At 38.8% G+C, this 24,957-nt stretch overlaps 1 protein-coding gene across 1 annotated transcript in view; it reads left to right on the top strand.

Moving 5' to 3' along the window:
* Window positions 1-24,957, top strand: part of LOC134099824 (immunoglobulin superfamily member 1-like) — a 175,991-nt gene that overhangs the window by 141,384 nt on the left and 9,650 nt on the right. The window contains exons 16-18 of the mRNA XM_062552843.1: window positions 7,562-7,855; window positions 8,201-8,524; window positions 8,645-8,680. Of these exons, the coding sequence (XP_062408827.1) occupies window positions 7,562-7,855; window positions 8,201-8,524; window positions 8,645-8,680 (654 nt within the window). The remainder of the gene's footprint in view (window positions 1-7,561; window positions 7,856-8,200; window positions 8,525-8,644; window positions 8,681-24,957) is intronic.

Raw genomic sequence — 24,957 nt, forward strand, 5'->3', positions numbered from 1 at the left:
ATTATTGCAGTGAGGACCTTTATTTTGAAACAGTTGTGGACAGAGGAAGTAGTGAAACAGGATCTGTAGTCTTAATGAGATTGTATGCTTAAAGCCTGAGACAGAAGGTGCCTCTCATATAGCGTTTACGCGTCCTCTCTCGCTCCTCACTGATCTACATAAAGAATGATGGAGCGGCAACAATGGGATAGTCTAGCCCTTCTTCTATCTTTCTTTATGTAGATCATTGAGGATCGAGGAGCGAGGGAGGACATATAAACGCTGCTTAAGAGGGACCCACAGTAAATACTTTAAAAGTTGTATTTAGATAGTCTAATTAATGTTGATAGACAGAATGTTTAATGGATGTTGATAGGCAGATTGTTTAATAGATATTGATTGACAGTTTAATGGGTGGATGAGTGAATGGTCTGAAGAAGATGAATGGATAGAAGGTTGGATGGAATGGCCTTATATTCTTGTTAAGAGAGACACTGATACAGCTCTCTGAGAGTAGTTGACACAGGTGTAATCAATTTAACTGGCTAGTCTTAAGAGAGCCAGAGTACTCTTAAAGCCTGAGACAGAGTAAATAATTTAAAAGTTGAATGTAGATAGTCTAATTAATGTTGATAGACAGAGAGTTTAATGGATGTTGATAGACAGATTGTTTAATAGATGTTGATAGACAGTTTAATGGGTGGATGAGTGAATGGTCTGAAGAAGATGAATGGATAGAATGTTGGATGGAATGTGCCTTATATTCTTGTAGAATGGAGAGACACAGTTCTCTACTGAGAGTAGTGGATACAGATACAGGTGTAATCAATTTAACTGGCTAGTCTTAAGAGAGCCAGCCTGAGACAGCGTAGATTGTTTAAAAGTTCAATGTAGAGCGTCTAATTGATGTTGTTGATAGGCAGACTGTTTAGAATGGGTGGATGAGTGAATGGTTTGAAGAAGATGAATGGATATAAAGTTGGATGGAATTAGGAGGACTTATTTTGATACTGTTGTGCGCAGAGGATACAGGGGAACAGAATATGTAGTCTTCAGAGAGGAGCCTGAGAGAAACTGACAGTTGGTGCCCAGGTGGCCGGCCACCTGGCCTAAGATTCTAATTGCTGCCGTGATGTCATAATGAGCAATGTTAAGTCTATGGAGGAAATTGTAATAGTTTTTAACTAATAGTTTAAAAAGTATAAAAGTTACAAAGTTGAAAAATACAAAGCAGGCATGGCATAAGCAAGACCTACGCAACAACGTTTGAATGAAGTTTCTACGTTAAACGGTTGAAGCTGAATTGGCTGCGTTAGAAGAAGAAGTTTAACTAGAAATGCAATTCCAAGGAATTACCAGTGCATGAAAATGCAAAAATAGATAGATAATGTAGATATGGTTACTAAGGTGTAGCTAGGATAAACATGGTGGTTGCATAGTTTACAGAGAGTTGATAGTGTGAAGGTAGACAGTTTAAAGATGAAACATTCCAGTTCTAACTTAACTAATGATTTTTATTCATGTTAAAATGTTGATTAGCTAACTTAGCTAATGATTTCTAGCAGTTACGCTAAAAATGCTAATTATGCTAGCAATGCTAACTTTACTAACAATGCTAACCAGGTTGAATCGCTAACTTAACCGATGATTTCTAGCAGTAATGCTAAAAATGCTAACAATGCTAGATTTGCTAACAATGCTAACCAGGTTGATTAGCTAACTTAGTTGATGATTTTTTGCAGTTATGTTAAAAATGCTAACTATGCTAACAATGCTAACTATGCTAACAATGCTAACTAGCTAACTTGCTAGTGAGGACTTTTATTTTGAAACATTTGTTGTTAGGGTATCCATGGTGGCCACTATCAGGAAACAAGAAGTTACTGCAGTATAATCATGTTGGTTGCTATGGAAATGGTCATAAACACTTAATTTTAATGGTCGCTATGTTGGTTGCTAGGTACATGGAGGTTTCATGTAGTTGACTGGAGGCATAGTGGATGATAACTGACAGTTGGAATGGTTGAACAGTTCAATAGTTGAGTAGTTTCAATGGTTAAATGATTTAATAGTGTATTATTGCAGTGAGGACTTTTATTTTGAAACAGTTGTGGACAGAGGAAACAGTTTAACAGGATATGTGTAGTCTTCAGAGAGATTGTATGCTTAAAACCTGAGAGAAACTGACAGTTGGTGCCCAGGTGGCCGGCCACCTGGCGTAAGATTCTAATTGCTGCCGTGATGTCATAATGAGCAATGTTAAGTCTATGGGGGGAATTGTAATAGTTTTTAACTAATAGTTTAAAAAGTATAAAAGTTACAAAGTTGAAAAATACAAAGCACACATGGCATAAGCAAGACCTACGTAACACAGTTTGAATGAAGTTTCTACGTTAAACGGTTCAAGCTGAATTGCGTGCGTTAGAAGAAGAATAATAACTAGAAATGCAATTCCAAGGAATTACCAGTGCATGAAAATGCAAAAATAGATAGATAATGTAGATATGGTTACTAAGGTGTAGCTAGGGTAAACATGGTGGTTGCATAGTTTACAGAGAGTTGATAGTGTGAAGGTAGACGTTTTAAAGATGAAACGTTCCAGTTCTAACTTAACTAATGATTTCTATTCATGTTAAAATGTTGATTAGCTAACTTAGCTAATGATTTCTAGCAGTTACGCTAAAATGCTTATTATGCTAGCAATGCTAACTTTACTAACAATGCTAACCAGGTTGATTAGCTAACTTAACCGATGATTTCTAGCAGTAATGCTAAAAATGCTAACTATGCTAACAATGCTAAATTTGCTAACAATGCTAACCAGGTTGATTAGCTAACTTAGTTGATGATTTTTTGCAGTTATACTAAAAATGCTAACTATGCTAACAATGCTAACTATGCTAACTTGCTAGTGAGGACTTTTATTTTGAAACATTTGTTGCTAGGGTATCCATGGTGGCCACTATCAGGAAACAAGAAGTTGCTGCAGTATAATCATGTTGGTTGCTATGGAAACGGTCATAAACACTTAATTTTAATGGTTGCTAGGTACATGGAGGTTTCATGTAGTTGACTGGAGGCATAGTGGATGATAACTGACAGTTGGAATGGTTGAACAGTTCAATAGTTGAGTAGTTTCAATGGTTAAATGATTTAATAGTGTATTATTGCAGTGAGGACCTTTATTTTGAAACAGTTGTGGACAGAGGACGTAGTGAAACAGGATCTGTAGTCTTAATGAGATTGTATGCTTAAAGCCTGAGACAGAAGGTGCCTCTCATATAGCGTTTACGCGTCCTCTCTCGCTCCTCACTGATCTACATAAAGAATGATGGAGCGGCAACAATGGGATAGTCTAGCCCTTCTTCTATCTTTCTTTATGTAGATCATTGAGGATCGAGGAGCGAGGGAGGACATATAAACGCTGCTTGAGAGGGACCCACAGTAAATACTTTAAAAGTTGTATGTAGATAGTCTAATTAATGTTGATAGGCAGATTGTTTAATAGATATTGATTGACAGTTTAATGGGTGGATGAGTGAATGGTCTGAAGAAGATGAATGGATAGAAGGTTGGATGGAATGTGCCTTATATTCTTGTTAAGAGAGACACTGATACAGCTCTCTGAGAGTAGTTGACACAGGTGTAATCAATTTAACTGGCTAGTCAGAGTACTCTTAAAGCCTGAGACAGAGTAAATAATTTAAAAGTTGAATGTAAATAGTCTAATTAATGTTGATAGACAGAGAGTTTAATGGATGTTGATAGATTGTTTAATAGATGTTGATAGACAGTTTAATGGGTGGATGAGTGAATGGTCTGAAGAAGATGAATGGATAAAATGTTGGATGGAATGTGCCTTATATTCTTGTAGAATGGAGACACACAGCTCTCTACTGAGAGTAGTGGATACAGATACAGGTGTAATCAATTTAACTGGCTAGTCTTAAGAGAGCCAGCCTGAGACAGAGTAGATTGTTTAAAAGTTGAATGTAGAGCGTCTAATTGATGTTGATAGGCAGACTGTTTAGAATGGGTGGATGAGTGAATGGTTTGAAGAAGATGAATGGATATAAAGTTGAATGGAATTAGGAGGACTTATTTTGATACTGTTGTGCGCAGAGGATACAGGGGAACAGAATATGTAGTCTTCAGAGAGATTGTAAAGCCTGAGAGAAACTGACAGTTGGTGCCCAGGTGGCTGACCAGCTGGGGTAACATTCTAATTGCTGCCGTGATGTCATAATGAGCCATGTTAAGTCTATGGGGGAAATTGTAATAGTTTTTAACTAATAGTTTAAAAAGTATAAAAGTTACAAAGTTGAAAAATACAAAGCCCACATCGCGTAAGTAAGACCTACGCGTCAAAATTTGAATGGAGTTTCTACGTTAAGCGGTTGAAGCTGAATTGCGTGCGTTAGAAGAAGAATAATAAGAAGAAGAAGAAGACCGAGGAAGAACAGTACAGTGCATTTTCATGCACTGTAAAAAGTTGAAGTTGAAGAAGCCTAGGAAGAACAGTACAGTGCATTTTCATGCACTGTAATAATAAGAAGACTTGGAATAACAGTATAGTGCATTTTCATGCACTATAATAATAAGAAGAATAGGAAGAACAGTACAGTGCATTTTCATGCACTGTAATAATAAGAAGCCTAGGAAGAACAGTACAGTGCATTTTCATGCACTGTAATAAGAAGAATAGGAAGAACAGTACAGTGCATTTTCATGCACTGTAATAAGAAGAAGAAGCCTAGGAAGAACAGTACAGTGCATTTTCATGCACTGTAATTATTAATAATACGATATTTGCAATGATAATGTAGCTTACTAATATAAAATAAACTGAAATCAAGTTATCACTAAACAGATATCTTTTAGTATGTTACATATAAGTAAATTGTTTCTTTTTTCATAAGCTGATAATAAAGTATGTGTAAGTTATATGTTTAGTAATCATTAATTGTTATCTACAAATGATTAATTTATGATTATTAAGTTATTAAATGTTAAATTATATTTGCAAAATAAAGCATCAATTAACCATTTATAACGGATGGTTATTATAAAGTGCTACCGACTTCCAAAACTCATTTTTTATCTTTCAAATGCTCACGTGCAAATCTCAGTCTGATAGGGAGGTAGGTAGATAGATAGATACATTATAGATCCCCAAGGGGAAATTCAAGGTTGTGATGTGCCACTCTTTGAGTAAAGGGGTTCTTCTGAGACGATGGCCCAACTTTGTTCCTTGAAATATCAAGTCCAGATCAGGCCAGGTCAGCAACAATCATCTTGGCAGATGTCCGGCCTTCTTGCTGACATCTCTGACTATTTTCCTCTCCAGAGTTCTTGAAATCTTGTGCTTACAACCACACCCAGGTTTGTTTTGTAGAATTTGCCTCCTTGTACTTGGCAATAATGCAACGCACAGCAGTTAGACACTGTGAAATTCTTGGAAATGGCAATATAACCTTCCCCCTTATGATCCTCCACTATCTTCTTTCTGAGCTCAAGACTGATTTCCTTTGTCTTTGACATGGTCAGTAAGAGTAGTCCCTCGATAATGTGTACAAGTGCCTTGTGCCTTGTTTCTTGGAGTCCTTTTATGCTGATTGAATGCTCGGGTATTGTTATGAAGTCAATTGACTGTACAGGAGTGGTTTGAAAGCTGATTAGTTAATTAGGTGTGTTTTGATAGCAAACAAATCACATGGGCAGTAATATTATCGACCATCCCATCATGGGGGCTAATATTTTTTACCACTATATTTGATATAAAGTAAAACTAAAAATGTGTTTTATTTTCCAAAATATACACCAAAAGCTACTAAATAGCACTTTTTGTGTGTGCCCAGCAACACATGCATGTGTGGGTGTAGGACAGAAACTGTTCATATGAATTGGCAAGTCACTCAACTCAATTTTATACACTTTTTGTAGTCACACCCATTCATTTCTAATGACCGGTCATTTTTGACCGGGAACACCACAGGTGTACACAAGTTGAATAAAACACACAAAATTGCATCAAAGTTATCAAAAATAATTTTGTGTGTTCAGATGCCCTATGTGAACAAAGTCATGAAATCTCATGACAATCAGATTAAGTTAACTATACTTTTCAGAGACAAAATGTGCAAAATCGGACAGATTTGACCGTAACACAACAGGAGGGTTAAATGATAATATCCTGGCCGAACTATGTTGTCAGTGATACTGTACTGTATTTGAAATGAGCATGATTTATTAATGTCTAGTGACATATCAGGGCCATTTTATGATTAATTGAAATATATTTCTTACATACGGTTCCTTTAAGCTTGTGCAGAGCAAGTAAGCATACTTATACAAAGAAAATCGGTTAGTAAGAACTTCAACTACTCGCTAACCTAAGCAGGGGAATTTCTCACCACTGAGAGGAGAAAGGAAACTGTTGCGCTGAGGATTACCTTTTCTTAAAGGGTCACATTTCCCAATGCACCAGGGTGGACAATCATTTTAGGGAAGCACAAAAACTCTTCTTCTTCAGTAAATAAAATCACTAGGCCTATTCTTATCACCAAATTATCAATGCACTCAAGTGGAGTATTATCTTGTTTAGAAAAACACGAAAGCAAAAATATATATATTTTTAGGATTTTACTATATTTTACTGACTTAAAAATACACACACACACACACACACACACACACACACGCAAACACACACACACACACACACACACACACACACACACACACACACACACACACATAAACTATTTTATTCTCTCTTCATAGTGTTTTGTCTCGGTGTCACTTCAGTAGCTGGTAAGTGAAGTGTTTGTCCATTCAAATAAACTTGAGAGTTATTTTTGATTTTGCAATTTTTTTTAAAATCTGTAATCTGCATTGCTATTTGTACTCATTGTTAAGATGGAGGCCACAAGAAGTAATACATTTGCCATTTATGATTGCAGATACAGGGGAAATATTTAAGAGGTTAAATACTTTTTATATATTGTATTGTATTATAGGCACTGTCTTTCATTAAAGGTCTTAAATTGCTGTCTCCTCCAGGTCAGTATTCCAGAGCCGACATCCAGCTCATCTCCGAATTATCAGCTGTCTCACCTGGAGAAACTGTTCGTATCATGTGTGGCGGGATTCATGACCAATACAGCTATGTTTGTTTAAACAGAAATGGTTCTTCCATCATGAGACAGTACAGTTACTACTATATCAGTGTGACCTTCACTCGTTTTATTGTGGATGTCTCTGACACAGGCAGCTACACATGTGGCCCCTGCAATAGCTTCTACAGCAGCTATAGCAAGAGCAGCGCCATTGATATCACTGTAGGTGAGTGAATGTGAATTCAGATGGTTCACCTTGAAAAACAGATTGATACTGATATGAGCTGTGTAAAGCTGGGAACAAGCTAAATGATAAAGCAGCATTATTAAAGAATATCTTCACTTCTAAATGGCTACCTACTGTATAACCCCTCTGTTAACTACATTTGTCACAAGATGTGAAATCCTGCTGTGATATTTCAGTTTGTATTTCCATTTGCTCTGTACTGATTGTTTTGCACCAGTTGTACTACAGAAGCCAAGTCTTTCACTGGAAACCAGCAGAGAGGTTCCTTGGGGTCAGTCTGCCCAGATGAGATGCTCCATCTCCACACAGCACCAGGGTGGTACATTCACCCTACAGCAGCTCTCTGGGTCATTTACAGAGACAGTAGAAGACACTGGAACCTCTGCCCTCTTCACCATCCCTCAAGTGGACTTTACCCACGAAGGAGCTTTCTATTGCCAGTATCAAACAAGGGTTTCCAGACGTCATTTCACTTCCCCCCAAAGTGATACTATCAGCCTCTCTGTAATAGGTAATGCCATTTCACATTTGGACATATTGTTGTTAAGTAATGTTTTGAAGCGTCTGGATGGATATAAGGATATCTTCTTGTTTATAATGATAGGATCTTTAGTTAGGATATTGTTTAATATGAAACCATTAACATTCCATTCCATAACATTCAATATTTTAAGTGTTTCCCTTTCTAAATGTAATCCCAGTATCACAGTCTTCTGTTCAATAATTACACTTTATTTTTAGCTCATTAAGAAAGTTGTCAAGGCACCGTAGACCTCTATGAAGAGCCAATCTAGCTTTAAGTCACGACGTGTCATCTCATGTTAATCCTCCACTGATAAATTGCCTCCTTCCCCAGTGGACCTTGTGCAGCCCAACATCTCTCTCAGTGCCCCAGATGGAGGGCTGTTCTGGGGGCCTCAGGGGCCAGAGGTGACCAGGGGCCACAGCCTCTCCCTCGTCTGCTCTACTGAGCCACAGCACCAAGGAGGCTCCTTCCACCTCATCTTTGATGGGTCTAACAGCACCAGGACTCAGCTCGCCATCAACCACTCAGCCTCCTTCTACATTCCTGAGGCAGACTACTCCCACCAGGGCAACTACAGCTGTGTCTATGAGGTCACTGTGTCCAGCCGCACCTTCAAGTCAACACAGACAGCACCACTGACAGTCATCGTAAGAGGTAAACATCCAGCACCTGAGCTGATTTTAATGTAACTTCTGAAATAACAAATATCCTAAACCATTTTTTCCGCTTTTGCATTAACAATGTGTTGTGGCCTTCCACACTCCATTTTAACAGGTTCTGCAAACAGATATGGATTTCACAATGGAGCTGGTGAGACACACGAGGAAGTAGAGAACATATATAGCTACGGTGTCCTGGAGGAAGACTGAATGTAGAATAACTACGTGGCCCACGTAGAATAACTACAGCCCTCCTCGTCCTCTGGTTCTCTCTGTGTTTTGATTGTCTCGGTCTGCCATTGTTTTGGTCCACAACATGCTTTTTAATTCTTTGTGACAATTTTGATCCCAACCTTTTCCCAATTCTGATTGTGTTATCCACTCTACTGAAACCTTGCTCTGTCTGTGATTCTTTGAGATTGATTTTGTCTGTCTTCTAGCTGCCAACATGCATAAGTTATGATAATCTTTAAAGGTTTAATTTTTTGCATTTCTGATTATTAAGGATTCACATTTATATTCATTTAACTTGTATCCAGAAACCTTACTGTATTTTTCAATCACTTTCATTAGTTTATGTATCGATTCCGCTGGTGAAGTTATTACTGTACATCAAGCTCATTGCAAATCAAACAGGCTAATAGGCTAACTGGAAAAAACACCATGCCAATCTCTAGCTATGGTGAAAGGTATGTGATGATGTGGGTATTTTAATTCCAAAGGCCAAGGGAACTTTACCAGGATGCATAATATCCTGGATCCATGAAATAGCTGGCCTTTAAGAATAAAAACATATAAAAAAAAAACCCATCCTGCTCCTATGGGAATTTAACACAGGGGTCAAATACTTATGACCCCTAGCATTTAAGGAAGAACATTTATTTTTTTTTATGATAAATTCTTCAATCACACAGAAAATTGGTGTCCTTAGCTGTTTGATTTTTACTCATATTTTGAATTAAGGCATTAACAATGCAGGCGGAGGTAGCTGCGCTCTCGGAGTGCTTTTCCATCATCTTTTGGAACCTGATGTTATTGAGTCAGGCAGATTTTTATTTTAAAAGGTCAGTTATTCCATGGATCCAGGATACTATGCATCCTGAAGTTCCCTTGGCCTTTGGAATTAAAATAGCCCCACATGACCATATACCCATCACTATACCTAGAGATTATTTGTATTATTTATTTTAATTCCAAAGGTGAGTCTTTGAAATGCTAAACCATTATAATTTATGTAACCATTCAAATATTGACTGAAATATCCTAAACCAGTTTTTCCGCTTGAGCACTAATAATGCATTGTGGTCAACCATTCTCCATTTTAGCAGGTTCTGCAAACATATAGGTTCTGCAAACATATATACAGTATATATATGGATTTGCCCATGAACCAGGTGGGTTACCTGATGAAGATGAGAACATCTATGTGAACGCAGCCTTGCCTGCTGACCAGAGGGATTGCGGTAAAGACATGGATGGAGATCTGGAAGAAAACTGAAGAGCCGTATGGCCCAACTGCTACAGATAACGACTATTGAAGAGGATGACGTCTATCAAAGCTATAACTGAGACTTGTCTGGTGCGTGTGGATTTAAAAGCGGCTCTCTCCGTATCCCGGTCCTGAGACTCTGTTCACTTGTAGTCCTCTACTGGCCCTCTCTGTGTTTTGATCGTCTCTGGCTACCGTTGCTTTGGTCCACCATGTGCTTTCTCTCCTTCCTGCTCATTTTTATCACCACCTTCCACATTCTGGTTGCTACCCACCCTATTGAACCTATTGCCCTGTCTGTGATTCTTTGTCAAACTGGATTTCTTATTCAGGTAGCCACTTACGGTCTTACAGTAATGCATGTTGAGCTTCACACAGTGCCAAAATACATGCATGAAGTCCAACATGCTTGACCTCAGCAATTTTATCGGTGCGTCTCATTTAAAGTTACATGTATAACAATCTTTCAAAGTTTGATTTATTTGTTTTCTGATCGTTAAGAATTAAAATGTATATAAAATTATATTGTGTCTAGATTTTACTGCTTTCTTCAATCACTTACAGTTTCTGTATCAATTCCTTTGGTGAAGCTAAATAAACTATTATATCATTTAAGTTCTTATTTGTGTATTTCTTTCCCTTTTGTGATACCTTTCATAGCTGTGTTTTGTCTCGCTGCTATTGGAAAGGACTCCATGATTGTTAATGTTTGGATTCATGTACCTGCAGAGGAGGATGTTCTATCATGGCTCGTCAAGCTATGAAATGATTCCATACATTTGTATTTATTATGACCGCCGCTAGCGTAGCTAGCGAAGCGGTCATATAGTTGTTGTCAAAGTTTTTTTTTTTTTTTTTTTTTTCTTTTTTCCCGTCATTTTTCGTCAACGATTCCCGGGACACCGTAACACCGGAGCGCATGAAACTTGGTGGGCATGTAGCCCCAGTAGAGTTCTATGGAAAATTTTCGTTTCGTCCCCGGGGGTCACTCCACCCCCGCGCTGCCCCCGCCCGAAGCCCAAAAATGACAGTTTTTCCTACATAACTACCTGAACCATGGCACCGAGGATGACAAAATGTTTATGGTATGTTGTTCTCTAGAGCTTGCAACAACTTAGCTTATAACCAGTCATTTGTGATTTGCCCCCCCATCGTAAAAATTGAAAATGCAATGTAATATTGCTTTAATTGCCCATATCTTCAGATGAGATGTTATGAACTGCACCAAATTTCATGTGTATGATTAACCTGACACCCTCTGGGAGTAAGCCAAGTTTTGTGGAATTTCATCCATGGGGGGCTATAAAATAAATGGATTTATGTGTACATTCAGGACTGTATACCCATCGGCCAGTAGATGGTGGTATTATCTGGAGTCTAAATCCCCCCCTGGGGATTTCAAAAACTGTTCCAAACATCTCAATCTCTGCTAGTTTTTGTCCTAGAAACATATAAGTGACACCATTAGAAACCTTTAATCAACTAGTTTCCAAATATGTTTTAAAAGAGAATGGTTGCTCTGGGTGCAACAAACATGCAGGAACACACACACACACACACACACACACACACACACACACACACACACACACATAAATACACACACACACACACATACCTACACACACACGCACCACTACATACACACATGTACATAAAACATTATACAAACACATGCACAAACACGCACACATACACCCTTACACACACACACACACACACCTACACACACACACACACACACACACATGCACACACACATCTTTGAGTACATTTTGTGAGACCACCGGAGCTGAGAAGTGAGTGTGTGTGTGATGTACTATAGTGTGTGGGTGCGTTTCTGTGTGCCCATCTGTGTGTTTGCATGTGTGTATATGTGTGTATGTGCATGTTCTGTGTGTGTTCTCTTTCTTTCTCTCTCTCTCTCTCTCTCTCTGTGTCTGTGTTATCTGTGTGTATTCTGTGTGTGTTCTCTCTTTCTCTCTCTCTCTCTCTGGGTGTGCCTGTGTGTGTGTGTTTGTGTGTGTGTGTGTGTGTGTGTGTGTGCGAGTGTGTGTGTGTGAGTGTGTGCCTGTGTATGTGTGTTTGTGTGTGTGTGTGTGTGTGTGTGTGTGTGCACACGCGCGCATGTGAGTGTGTGTGTGTGTGTGTGTTATCTGATATTGGAGTGACAGTGACGGCAGAGAACACAGTGAACATATACTCAGAGACACATTAAACACACACACAAGCAGACACACACTCACACTAGACAGAGAAGCACTCATACACAAAAGCAAGCGCACACATGCACACACTCATTTACATACATAAAAGTTGCAGTAGGGATGGAGTAGGCGATGGAAACACAAGCGTGATTGATATTTGCGGAGAGAATGTGCAGGACTGAGCGGCGGTCATATTGTGTATCGCTTTGCGGTACATCTAGTTTATTTCTGTATTTGGACAACATAGGCTGGAGGCACTGTGGGAAACACTGGTGAAAGTAGAGAATGCCTCCATTTTATGAATAAGGTTGCAGTGGCATATTACAGTATCAGTATGTGATATTTTTCTTAGACCTAGCGCCTAGCACAGCCTTTCTTCTCCCCCTAACCCCCTGTGCTGTATGGAGCACTGAAGCTAGAGTGCTATGCTACACTGCAAAAACGCATATCTAACCAAGTGCTTAATCTTATATTAAAACAAACAAAAAAAAGTTGGTATTGATTTTAGTGTAAAGATATTTACTTTGACATTTCTCGTAAAATTGTTAACTTTGTTAAAACAAGTTAAAGTCTGCCCGGAAGTGTCCTTTACTGTAAGAGAAAGGAGCGGGGAAATGTAGGCTAACAAGCAGAGGGGGAACTGTTAGTAGGATAAACTGTTTAGTTGGATATATTTAGTGTATGACAACATACTTGATTGTGGTCTGGTGAAAAGAGGTTATAAGGAACTAAGAAAGAGGAAGACCTGTCCATTTGATGAAATTTTCGTCAAGGAAAGAGATGCCGATGGCTGCTCTTACTCTAGTCTCAGGTAAAAATGAATATTTGTTTCTTAATCTGACCGGCAATTCTTTTGTGATATGAACATATTGGTGTTTTAAAAACAGCGGTGGAAAATTATGGGATACTTTTCTGAGTTTTAGAGCTCCTTAGTTCCACTACAGGCCTCTGTTCAGATGACAATAAACCAGACATGTTCAATTGTAAGACTGCAGTGTTGAGATCAATGTTCTATCCTTAGAGAACACATACAATACTGTATATGGAGAAGGAATATGCCTACCCTTTGAGTTTAACATGGATTCAATAAAAAATAAATAGTTTGACAAATAGACCAAATAGGCCTAGTTTGTATTCACAACCTAAACATGAAAGCAACCCACAACTGTACAGTTTTCAATAAGCGGTGAAGAAATGTCATAAGGACCTCAGTCTCTCTCTTACCCCCATCAACACACACATAAATGGATAGCTCCACAGTTTTCAAGAGGGGGTCAGCAAAAGTAATCCAGGCACGTTGCTCTCTGTACTACCCCAGCATCACACACATTGAAGTAAAATGTGAATTGTTACTGAAAAACAGAAAAGCTCAAATAGGAAGCTGGGTGTATCACCACAAACCAGACTGCATTGCACAATCTAAGACTTCTACATAAGAGAGCACAAATTTATCATGCAGAATGGCCATATGACACCAATAATGTCAGTTGAGATAGGCTTAAGGGTTACCGACCGTATGTGAACTTAAATGGACAAAGTCATTACAAATTGGAATCAGACTTAATCTTTATCTGCCACTTGTCGTGACAGGCCTGTGCAGTTGTGAGTGCTAATCGTAATGTATTAGCATGTTTCAAAACATATCACATTTCATTTGAAAATCAGACACAAATACGCGTTTAAAGGAGTTGAAGAGAAAACAGTGATGTCATTGTCACTGTCACAATGTTGGTTTCCCCCTCCTCACTTAGCTAATATTATGTGCAAAAACACACTTGCTGAGGCCAATTCAGTCAGTTGTCATAACAGTGTTAACAGGATATAGCCTTTTACCAACACGGATGTAACTTCACCTTGCTGCAACACTGACCAAAGTGGCAATTATGACAGCTCATACAAGTGATCATGATCCTTTCAGGATACTGTATGTGTCCTTTTTTCATGAAGGTGATATGTAACTGAACAGGTGATATGTAGCTGGATTGAGAGTAAGGTGTCAGCACAATTTACATTACTGTCATTAAGCATATTGATCTGATTTTCTCTTCGTAGCGTTTTGTCTCTGTGTCACTTCAGTAGCTGGTAAGTGAAGTGTTTCTCCATTCAAATAAACTTGACAGTTATCATGTAATGCATAAAACTTTACAGTGGCTATAAAAAGTATTCACCTCCTTGGACATTTCCCCTTTTTCTGCTTTGATAAATAGTCTTGATCAATTTAATTTGGCCTTTTTTTTTTTTTACAATAATTTACAAAAATCCCCTCTTAAATATCAAAGCAGGTTTCATAAGAAATGCTAATTAATAAAACATAAAATGCAAAAATAAGCAGTTGCATAAAATTTCACTCTCTTCAAGTCAGCATTTAGATGGCCTTTGGCTGCAACTAAATATGAGAGTCTGTGTGGATATGTCTCCATTAGGCTTGCACATCAGGCTGCCCTTTTGCTTTATTTTTCAAGCAAAAATGCTCAAGTTCTGTCAAGTTAGATGTGGATCAGTTGAGAACAGTTCCTTTCATGTTTGGCTACAGATTGTCGATAGGATTGAAGTCTGGAGTTTGATTCAGCCACCTTCAGCTTGGCCACTCATAGCCTACTGTGTTGATTAGGTCAGTCACTTTTAATATGAATGCAATCGCTCATTTTGCATTATACAGTATACGTTTGATTAATTAACATTATTTTGTAAAAATGTGCCTTCACATTGACATTAAAGAGAGGATATTTGTGAATTATTGTAAAAAAAAAAAAAAAAAAAAAAAAAAAAAGACCAAAATAGATTGATTTCAGATTTCATTTATGAATGCAAAAGGGGGAAATATCCAAGGGGGTGAACACTTTTGATAGGCACTGTATTTCATTAAAGGTCTTAAATTACTTTATCCTCCAGGTCATTTCATACGACTCATCTCCTCATATTCAGTTGTCTCACCTGGAGAAACTGTTCAGTTCCGTTGTGGTGGGATTTATGAAAGTGAGGTCTGCTTATACAGAAATGGTGCTTCCGTGCAGTCCCATCCCTACTGGAGCAAGGTGACCTTTACTCATCCTATTGGGGGTGCCTCTGACACAGGCAGCTACACATGTGGCCCCTGCTATAGGTACTACAGGAGCCGCTCCATCAGTATCACTGTAGGTGAGTGGATGAGAAGTGTAACACACCTTGATAACAAAAAGGACACAGATCAAAACTGATATCAGTCGTGTAAAACTGGAAACAAGCTGAATGATAAAGGGACATTACTGTATTAACAATGTAGTCACTTCTTTTTAACCTTTAAAAGGGTGGGTTTTGAACATTCTAACACAAGATTCCATTCCGCAACAATTCAACGTTCTAAATGAACCCAGATATTCTTTAGAATGTTAATTTTCCAACATTCCAAACACACCGGTGTGACACTACTTATAGCCCCTCTGTTATAATACAGGCGTAATTTCCCTTCCCCCAAAGCTAATACCAGAGGTGGAAAGTAACTAAATACATTTACTCAAAATACTGTATTGAGTAGCTTTTTTGTGTATTTTGGATTTTTTGAGTAGTTTTAAAAATCGGTATTTAAAATTTTACTTGATTACATTTTGAGTGAAGTATTGTACTTTGATACATCACAAATCCAATCAGTTACTTGAGTAAAAAAAAAAAGAGGAAAAAAGTGAATCGTCGGAACTACTAAGGTGACAATGGTCATGGTCAGCCAATAAGGCGTGAAGCTGTCCACTAGGGATGTTCAACTAAATTCAACAAAAGATAGCCTACTTTATCAATTGTTGTGCAGGTGGACTATAGGCCTACCATTTTGCTTTATATACCACTTTTTATATACAAAAAGGCAAACTTTAAATTTTGTCTGACATTCATTTTGACATTTACTGTAATTTGGACATTGAAATATTCAGGTAAAATATACAGTTGAAAGCATATAAGCGCAGAAATAGCACCTACTTTCTCACAACAAATTAGTATTAACCCTCATGTGCGTGACCGTTCTAGTTTTTTAAAAAATATTTGTTTGGCTTTTTTGCCTTTATTTGTATAGGACAGCAAAGGGTGAGACAGGAAGCAAGTGGGAGAGAGAGATGGGGTGGGATTGGGAAATGACCGCAGGCCGGACTCGAATCTGGGTCCCTGTGGGCACTTGGACCCGCATGTGGTATGAGCGTTGTAGCCTGTTGCGCCATAAAGATCTCCATTACTCAAGGTCATGGAGTAGCCTACTGTCAGTATGAAAAAGAAAATAAGACAATCTGTATTACCTGGCAATTTAGCTGCCTTAGCTGCCTCCCTAAACAAAAAAAGTAACTAAGTAACTTTTACTTAAAGTACATTTTTAGTTAACTACTTTTTACTTTTACTTGAGTATATTTTCAGATGGGTATTGTAACTTGTACTTGAGTAATATTTCAGCAAAGTATTGGTACTTTTACTTGAGTACAATATTTTAGTACTTTTTCCACCTCTGGCTAATACTGTGTCAGCCTCTCTGTAATAGGTAATGCAAAATCATATTTGGACATTTCTGTTAAGTAACGTTTTGAAGCATCTGGATGAATATATGGATATGATCGTGTTTAGAATTATAGGATTCTGTTCAATAATTACAATTTTGAGCTCATTAAGAAAGTTGAGGCACCATAGACTTCTATAAAGAGCCATTCCAGCTCTTAGTCACGTGTCATCTCATATTAATCCTCCACTGATAAATCCTGTCTCCTTCCGCAGTGGTGCTTGTGCAGCCCAACATCTCTCTCAGTGCCCCAGATGGAGGGCCTTTCTGGGGGTCTCAGGGGCCAGAGGTGACCAGGGGCCACAGCCTCTCCCTCATCTGCTCTTCTGAGCCACAGCACCAAGGAAGCTCCTTCCACCTCATCTTTGATGGGTCTAACAGCACCAGGACTCAGCTCGCCATCAACCACTCAGCCTCCTTCTACATTCCTGAGGCAGACTACTCCCACCAGGGCAACTACAGCTGTGTCTATGAGGTCACTGTGTCCAGCCGCACCTTCAAGTCAACACAGACAGCACCACTGACCGTCATCATAAGAGGTAAACATCCAGCACTTGAGTATTATTTGTTTGTTTGTGTATATGTTTGTTTGCTTGCTTGTTTGTTGTTTTCTCTTGTAATTCCCTGTTGCTTTTTCAGCATCAATGGCTCCCATCATTGCATCTACTTCTACTGATCCCTGCCATCCTCTTCATGGTGAAGAAAAAGTGTATGAGTGACACACACATGCACACAATCCAGATGAGCAATGTTGCACACAGTGAGTCTGAAATCATCTCATTAATTAAATACACTCATTAGTAGAACTTATTCTCCAGATTTGTCTAATTAATTGATATGTAATGCTTTGGAATACGAAACAATTTATAATCTCAAAATAAAAAGTCTGCACACTGCTTTTGCAAGTTTAATAGCCTAGCTTTCGGTCAGACGGCCATCCTCTGGGCATACAAACAATGAGTGTAGCAATCAATTCAAAAGACACATCAGGACAATAAACAGTGATTACCGTCCAGTGATGGGAGTTGTAGTTTTTTTCTAGTTCTCTCTTTAATCTACCCAACATGCTGAGATATCTATAGGTATTTTATTTACAACCCATCGTGAAAATACAAGAAAAAAACATATACATACAGGCACACACGCGCGCGCGCACACACACACACACACACACACACACACACACACACACACACACACACACACACACACACACACACACACACACACACACACACACACACAGTGGGAAGAATAAGTATTTGACCCCATGCTAAAGTTGACTAAAGAGAGGAATATAAAATCATATTTTGACAATTGATCTTTAATGCCTTAATTTTCGTCACAATTTTCTTTGTGATTGAAGAATGTATCGTAAATAAATAAGCGTTCTTCCTTAAATACAGGGGGCATAAGTATTTTACCCCTGTGTTAAATTCCCATAGGAGCTGGAGGATTTTTTATGCTTTTATTTTTAAAGGCCAGCTATTTCATGGATCCAGGATATTATGCATCCTGATCAAGTTCCCTTGGCCTTTGGAATTAAAATAGCCCCACATCATCACATACCCTTCACCATAGCTAGAGATTGGCGTGGTGTTTTTTCCAGTTAGCCTGTAGCCTGTTTGATTTGCATTGATCTCAATGGTGAATTCATTCAGCTCATCTTGAGACCCTTTAAAAACACACAAGACATCATCCAAATGTCTAAAATATCTGATGATATTACTGCAGAAGGGATTTCTGTCCTCATTAAAAAAAATAAACATACAAGTTAGCATAACAGGTGGCACAAGTACTCCCCATACTTGTCCCTTTAACTCCTCCTAATTCCATGAATACTAAACAATTAAAATGTGCCATCAACCACTCAAATATTGATTGAAATATCCTAAACCATTTTGTCCATGGTTGTCCATTTTGGCACTTTTCCACTAAGCATGTATTGTGGTCTCAAATACTACCTTGGAACAGGTTCTGCGAACACATATGGATTTCATCATGGACCAGGTGGGTCACCTGATGAAGATGAGAACATCTATGTGAACGTTGTCATGCCTGCTGACCAGAGGGGTCGCGGTATAGAAGCTGATGGAGATCTGGAAGAAGACGACTATGTGAATGTAGAAGAGCTGCATGGCCCATCTGCTACATACAACGACTATGAAGAGGATGACTATGAAAACTAGAACAGAAACTGTTGGAGTTTCACATAGTCTCACAGATCCAGACTTGACTTGAATCAAAATGTGTGATTTTGTGGTATTGATGTAAAACTACATCACTTCAACACATCATAGGCTACTGTCAGCAGAAAACTAACCCACACTAGATCATTCTATAATAAGGTTCGCCATTCTGACTTCTACTTCTGACTTCAGTGGTGAGCAACACAGACACAGGAGACACAGACGCAGAACTTCAAACGTCACGCCAGCGTCAAGGTGACGGTGTAGTCATCGTGTGAACAGAGCTATGTGGAAAAAACTGCTGGAACTCGCCTTCAAAGTACATTTCTGTTCTGCAGCCATTTTTGTTTGTTTATTAATTTGCCCTTTCAGGTCAACTGAAGATCTCAAAATACTCAGTGTTTCTTATTTCTCCCAGGGGTGCCTTTGGAGAAACAGACGGGGTTTCAAGAGCAAATATTTTGGTTCATCACACAGGATTTTTGTATGCCGTAGATCAGGCGAGTGTATGGCTTTTCAGTGTGTGACATCAACTGTCTAACGTAGAGGCGGAAGCGTGAGGGTCTGGGGCTGCATTCTGCAGCGCCATGGTCACCACAGCATTCTGCAGCGCCACGGTCACCACAGCATTCTGCAGCGCCATGGTCACCACAGCATTCTGCAGCGCCATGGTCACCACAGCATTCTGCAGCGCCATGGTCACCGCAGCATTCTGCAGCGCCATGGTCACCGCAGCATTCTGCACCACCTCTGGTATGGCCAGCGCAGTCTCCAGACTTAAACCCCGTCGAAAAATTGGGGTGCTCTTTTGACCAGTGTTTGACCGGTGATGATGCAACTTACTCAGTCTTACTTAAATTATGTTAACACAAGGATCAGTAGTGACCACTATAGACATGGCCGTAACTACCATTGAGGACACCGAGGTCATGTCCTCGGTATTTTTTTCTTCAAGTTTCGTTTTATAAGTGTTACACGTTAAAGTCTTCTTCCGTATTGAACTGATACGGAACGCTCTTTGTTCAGTATTTTAAGAAACTGCTCAATGCACGCACGTTACAATGAAAAACACACACAATAAAAAAAAAAAACCCTGAACAGGCTATACACCCTAATGACACTTGTGCAGCGTTTCTCAAACTATGGGCCGCGCAACGTGGAGACTGCTGGTTAGCGAGGCAGAGTGATATTAGGTCCGATGCTTCACCTGATAATTTGCTGCGCAAGCAACCGCGGACCGACAGAAAAAGAAAGCAAACGTTGCTGCAATCAGGAGGAAAAGCTTGCTAAATTGATGTGATTAAACATAGAGCCATACAATTAAGTGGTGGTATGAACGTTCATTGAATGCATGCGTGTACGCGTTTGCGTGACAGAAACTGAAACTACGTTGGTGGCAAAGCTCCGCGTCAACCTGTTGGAAGGCTATAATTATTTAACGACATTTAATAGAACAACGTGGATTCTCGCAACTGCCATAAAAACAGAGCAGAGACTGTACAATACATTGTTTAGCATAGATAGATACTTTCTTGATCCCCGAGGGGAAATGTGGATTGAGGGGATTGAGTATCGTTTAGTCAAATTTGAACATGGTCAGATCTAGTCTTTCATTTAAAGATCTCCAGATTTCGCCTATCTGCACGGACGTTTACCATAGGCAAAAGTTGCTATTGTGTTTCCTGAATCCTTACATTCAGGCATTCAAATGAAATTTCATTATAAACCATATCCATTTTTCCTCCATTCTCCCATGCAACCATGCAAAAGCAATGCACTATTGTACGTATATCTTACATTAGTAAAGCAGGCCTCTGATGTGCATATGCATAGTTTTCACAAACTTTTTGTGAACCATTTTGGCACTTCAAACATTGACTGCTTTGAGGTGAAAGTGCATGTCTAACTATAGGCCTTAGCATAATAATCATTGTTATGATCATCATAATGATGATTTGATGGGGGGTGGGGTGTAGGTACGTGTAGGTGGGCCCTATGACCCCAAAGTCTGCCATAAGCCTCAACTTAAAGAAGCTAAGCTCCACGCCCCGCGCTCCATTTCACATTGAATGTTCCTTATGTTATTTTCACATAGTTGGCAACCTACGACCCTGCAGTTTATTTGCAGCATTCCCTACACTGATGAGGAGATGCAGAGCATTCTTAATCACAGATGGAGTAGGGTCCAGTTTAAATAACCAAAGTCAGTTTGGGAAAAGACTCTTGAGGCTCTACAAAAAGAATATTGTGGAAAAGTGTGTTGGTTCAAGTTATGAACAAAACATGATATATACAATGAACAAATCTATAGTTCTATGTTGTTGGCAAAATTATCAGAGGGCTCGGAAGAACCCCCCTGGCATTTCGGGTTGCCCAAAATTTCTAGCGATGGCCCTGACCTCGGTATTTTAAAAATCCTGGTTACGGCCTTGACTATAGATCATCCCTTTGGAGAAACAAGTGAGCTCTCATGCAGTAAGAGCTGATGTATTTCCCATGAGAGAAAGACAATACATTTTTTAAGATAATAATGTTTTGCCTTTTTCTTTTCCATCAGACATTTTTATTTGTTTAAACAAATATCCAACAAAGGCATAGAAAATTGTGTTAATGAACTCAAGCACTGATAACATTAAATGCATATTTCCTGGAACATGAATTGGCTCCAGACTTCCCTGTCCTGTTTCTCTTCCATTTGTGTTGATCAATTGTTCTTCTTCTGTCTTTAGACTATATCTAGTTTTAACTCTAGGGGGCAGTAGAGCATTGTAAACGACCATACAGTACGTACCCTTAACATCTGCAACTCTTCTTTTCATCCATCGGTGTTGTCCTGAAACGTATTGCTCTCCCTGTGTTCCACATAGCAAGTGACCCTGTCCTTGCTCCATGTGAGAGCAATAGCCTACCACACAGACAAAGCATACTCAAAATAGCCTACCACACAGACAAAGCAAACGCAAAATGCGTCTGTGAGTGAAATGCACACTTTGCATGACACAAAATTGTAAACAACCTTGTCAAGAAAATCATAACAGGTTATCATCTGTTTAGCGTTTTCAGGGCAAGACATGGTGATTTGATGACTTTGTTGATCTATTTAATGCATTTCTTTGTGTTGTAAATGTGTTATAAAGTGAATGAAATTATTGAAATAAATGCAAGAGAATGGTGTTTAGGCTGTTGTTTAACTGAACTGATGGAGCTGTGTCACTCTGAGCTGTATTTGTGTTCTTTGTGTAATATTATAATTAGTCAGCCAACAGTAAACAAGACATGACATCGGCATTTAATTTTATGGTTCTACTAGATTAATGCTTGCAGGTTGACATTCATTTCCACATTTAGCTTTTATACCACTTTCAACACTTGACCACAACAGAAAACAGGTCATGTAAAAAAGGCTATAAGGAAGAAAGAAAGAGGAAGGACATGTATTTTACGTGAAAATTCCCCCAGAGGTGGATATGTCAATGGCTGTGCTTTCTCCAATACTGCGTAAGTGTGTTTTTATATGAATATGAATGTATTAGAGAAGATGTTTTTGGAGTTGTTTGAAAAACAGTGGCACAGATAGGTATGTTTCGATTGATGCCGTTTTAAGCACTCGATCCGGAATCTGACATTGCAACAGAAAATAAGTTATAGAATTTCCCTTTACCCTGATTTTAATTTGACAATCACATTGCTGAAACCAATGTTCTATCCTTAGGGAACACAGATAATTCTTTAGCCTACTGCATTTAACCAGAGAAAAGAACACGTTGAGATTGTTCTCTTTTTCAAAAAGTCAAAAGACAGCATTGACCAAAAGAAAAAGACTGCACTGATAATAATAATGACATACAAAACAACAATTTTCATTTAGTGCACATATTTATAAAATAGTCTTCATAGGCAAATTGATGATTTGATGAAATTTAAAAAAAAAAAAAAAAAAATCCATGGGACTTACTGCATCTGTACCATCCAGTCAACACGCACTAACAAGTGAAAGTTGAAAGGAGTTATTTAACACAATCAAAGAGACAAAGACGAAAAAAGAAGAGGATGTGAAACACAACAAACCAGATCGGAGTCAGAGTCGCCATGTTGGTTTCTCTCTCCTCACTCAGGTGTTACTGTATATGCAGGAAACACACTTACTGGGGCCAATTTTTAGTCAGTTGTCATCAGATGCTGTGGGAGCCTGCATATAGCCTTATACCAGCAGGAATGTATACTTCACAAGGACAACTTCACTTCACAGCAACATGGACCAAAGTGGCCTTTATGAGAGTTGAATTTGAAACTCTATCGATATCTGCATCATATGTACTTCAGTTAGTTATAATGTGTTAGAACACAATACATTCAGTAAAAAATCTGCATTTGACCATATTTCAACACCTCTTGATCTGATTCTCTCTTCACAGTACTTTGTCTCGGTGTCACTTCAATAGCAGGCAAGTATTTCTCTACTCAAATAAACAGGACAGTTCTTTTCAATCACGTTCAGAAATGTCTGAACTGTATCTCATTTAGAATCTTGAATGCCTCTCTCCTCCAGGTCAATATTCCTCACCCTCTATCCGGCTCATCTCCTCATATTCAGCTGTCTCAACTGGAGAAATTGTTCGATTCAGTTGTGGCGGGATTTCTAACCGTGAATACATCAGTAATGTCTGTTTATACAGAAACGGTGCTTCCATCATGAGACAGTACAGTTACTACAGTAGCAGTGTGACCTTCACTCATTCTATTGTGGATGCCTCTGACACAGGCAGCTACACATGTGGCCCCTGCTCTGGCTACTACAGGAGCCGCTCCATCCGTATCACTGTAGGTGAGTGAATGAGAGGTCAGATAACCTGGCACACCCTGAAAAAGAAAAGGACACAGACTACAACTGCCATAACACCATGTCAGTCCTGAAACAAGCTAAATAATGAAACATTGTTATTAAAAAATGTCTTCACCTTTCACACAACTTTCGTATTTTTGGCCGGAAATACACAATTGTAGTGGAAATCTTCTTTCTCACCAGTAGACTACAATGCTTTAGTATGGCAGCTTATATCCTCTATACATCCATTATGTCTAAATCAACACGCTAATGATTTGTCATTCCAGTAAACAGTTCAGTAACAGTTAGCCTGATGCTTACAGACAAATTCCTTGTGGAAAAATGTGTACCCTATATTGATTGTTTCTTCGTTTTGTTTTCCCTCCACAAGTCTCGTAACATTGCATGGCAAAAGTAATATTTGGCAAATCGGCGAAAGTGTAGACTCTGATCCATTTTCTTGCCCAGATATGTTGACGCTTGACAGGAACGATTACGGATTTTCGGTTACTGTGTGAAAGGTCAAGCCTCTCTATTGACTAAATTTGTTACAAGATTTAAACACCTGTGATATTACAACAGTTTAAATGTGGTTTTCTTAATACTGAGAGTGTGATACACCTCACTTATTTTCCAGTTGAACTACAGAAGCCAAGTCTTTCCTTGGAAACCAGTAAAGAGGTTTCTTGGGGTCAGTCTGCCCGGATGAGATGCTCCATCTCCACACAGCATCTGGGTGGTATATTCACCCTGCAGCAGCTCTATGGGTCATTTACAGACGCAAAAAATATAGGCCTATATCAAAACTCTGCCCTTTTCACCATTCCTCAAGTGGACTTTATCCATCAAGGAGCCTACTACTGCCAGTATCAAACATGGGTTTCCAGACGTGAATTCACATCCTCTCAAAGTAATACTGCCAGCATTTCTATAATAGGTAAACCGATATAATACATGCATTTATTGTTAACGTTTTGCTTTGACTGAAACATGGATATTAAGATATTAGTAAATGCTTTCCGTTTCCTTTGGCTTACATGCAGAATGACTCTTAGACCCTGTGGCACACAAAAATAAATATTCATAGTTATTTCTCTTTTTAGACTTGAACATGACATTGAAATGGTGTATTCCAGCACTGATAGCTATACCATTTGAAAATGATCTGAGGTGAGATGTATGAATATAGTAGCGATCACACTTGCAGA

The sequence above is a fragment of the Sardina pilchardus genome, chromosome 13, assembly GCF_963854185.1.
Source record: "Sardina pilchardus chromosome 13, fSarPil1.1, whole genome shotgun sequence".
Taxonomy (NCBI): domain Eukaryota; kingdom Metazoa; phylum Chordata; class Actinopteri; order Clupeiformes; family Clupeidae; genus Sardina; species Sardina pilchardus.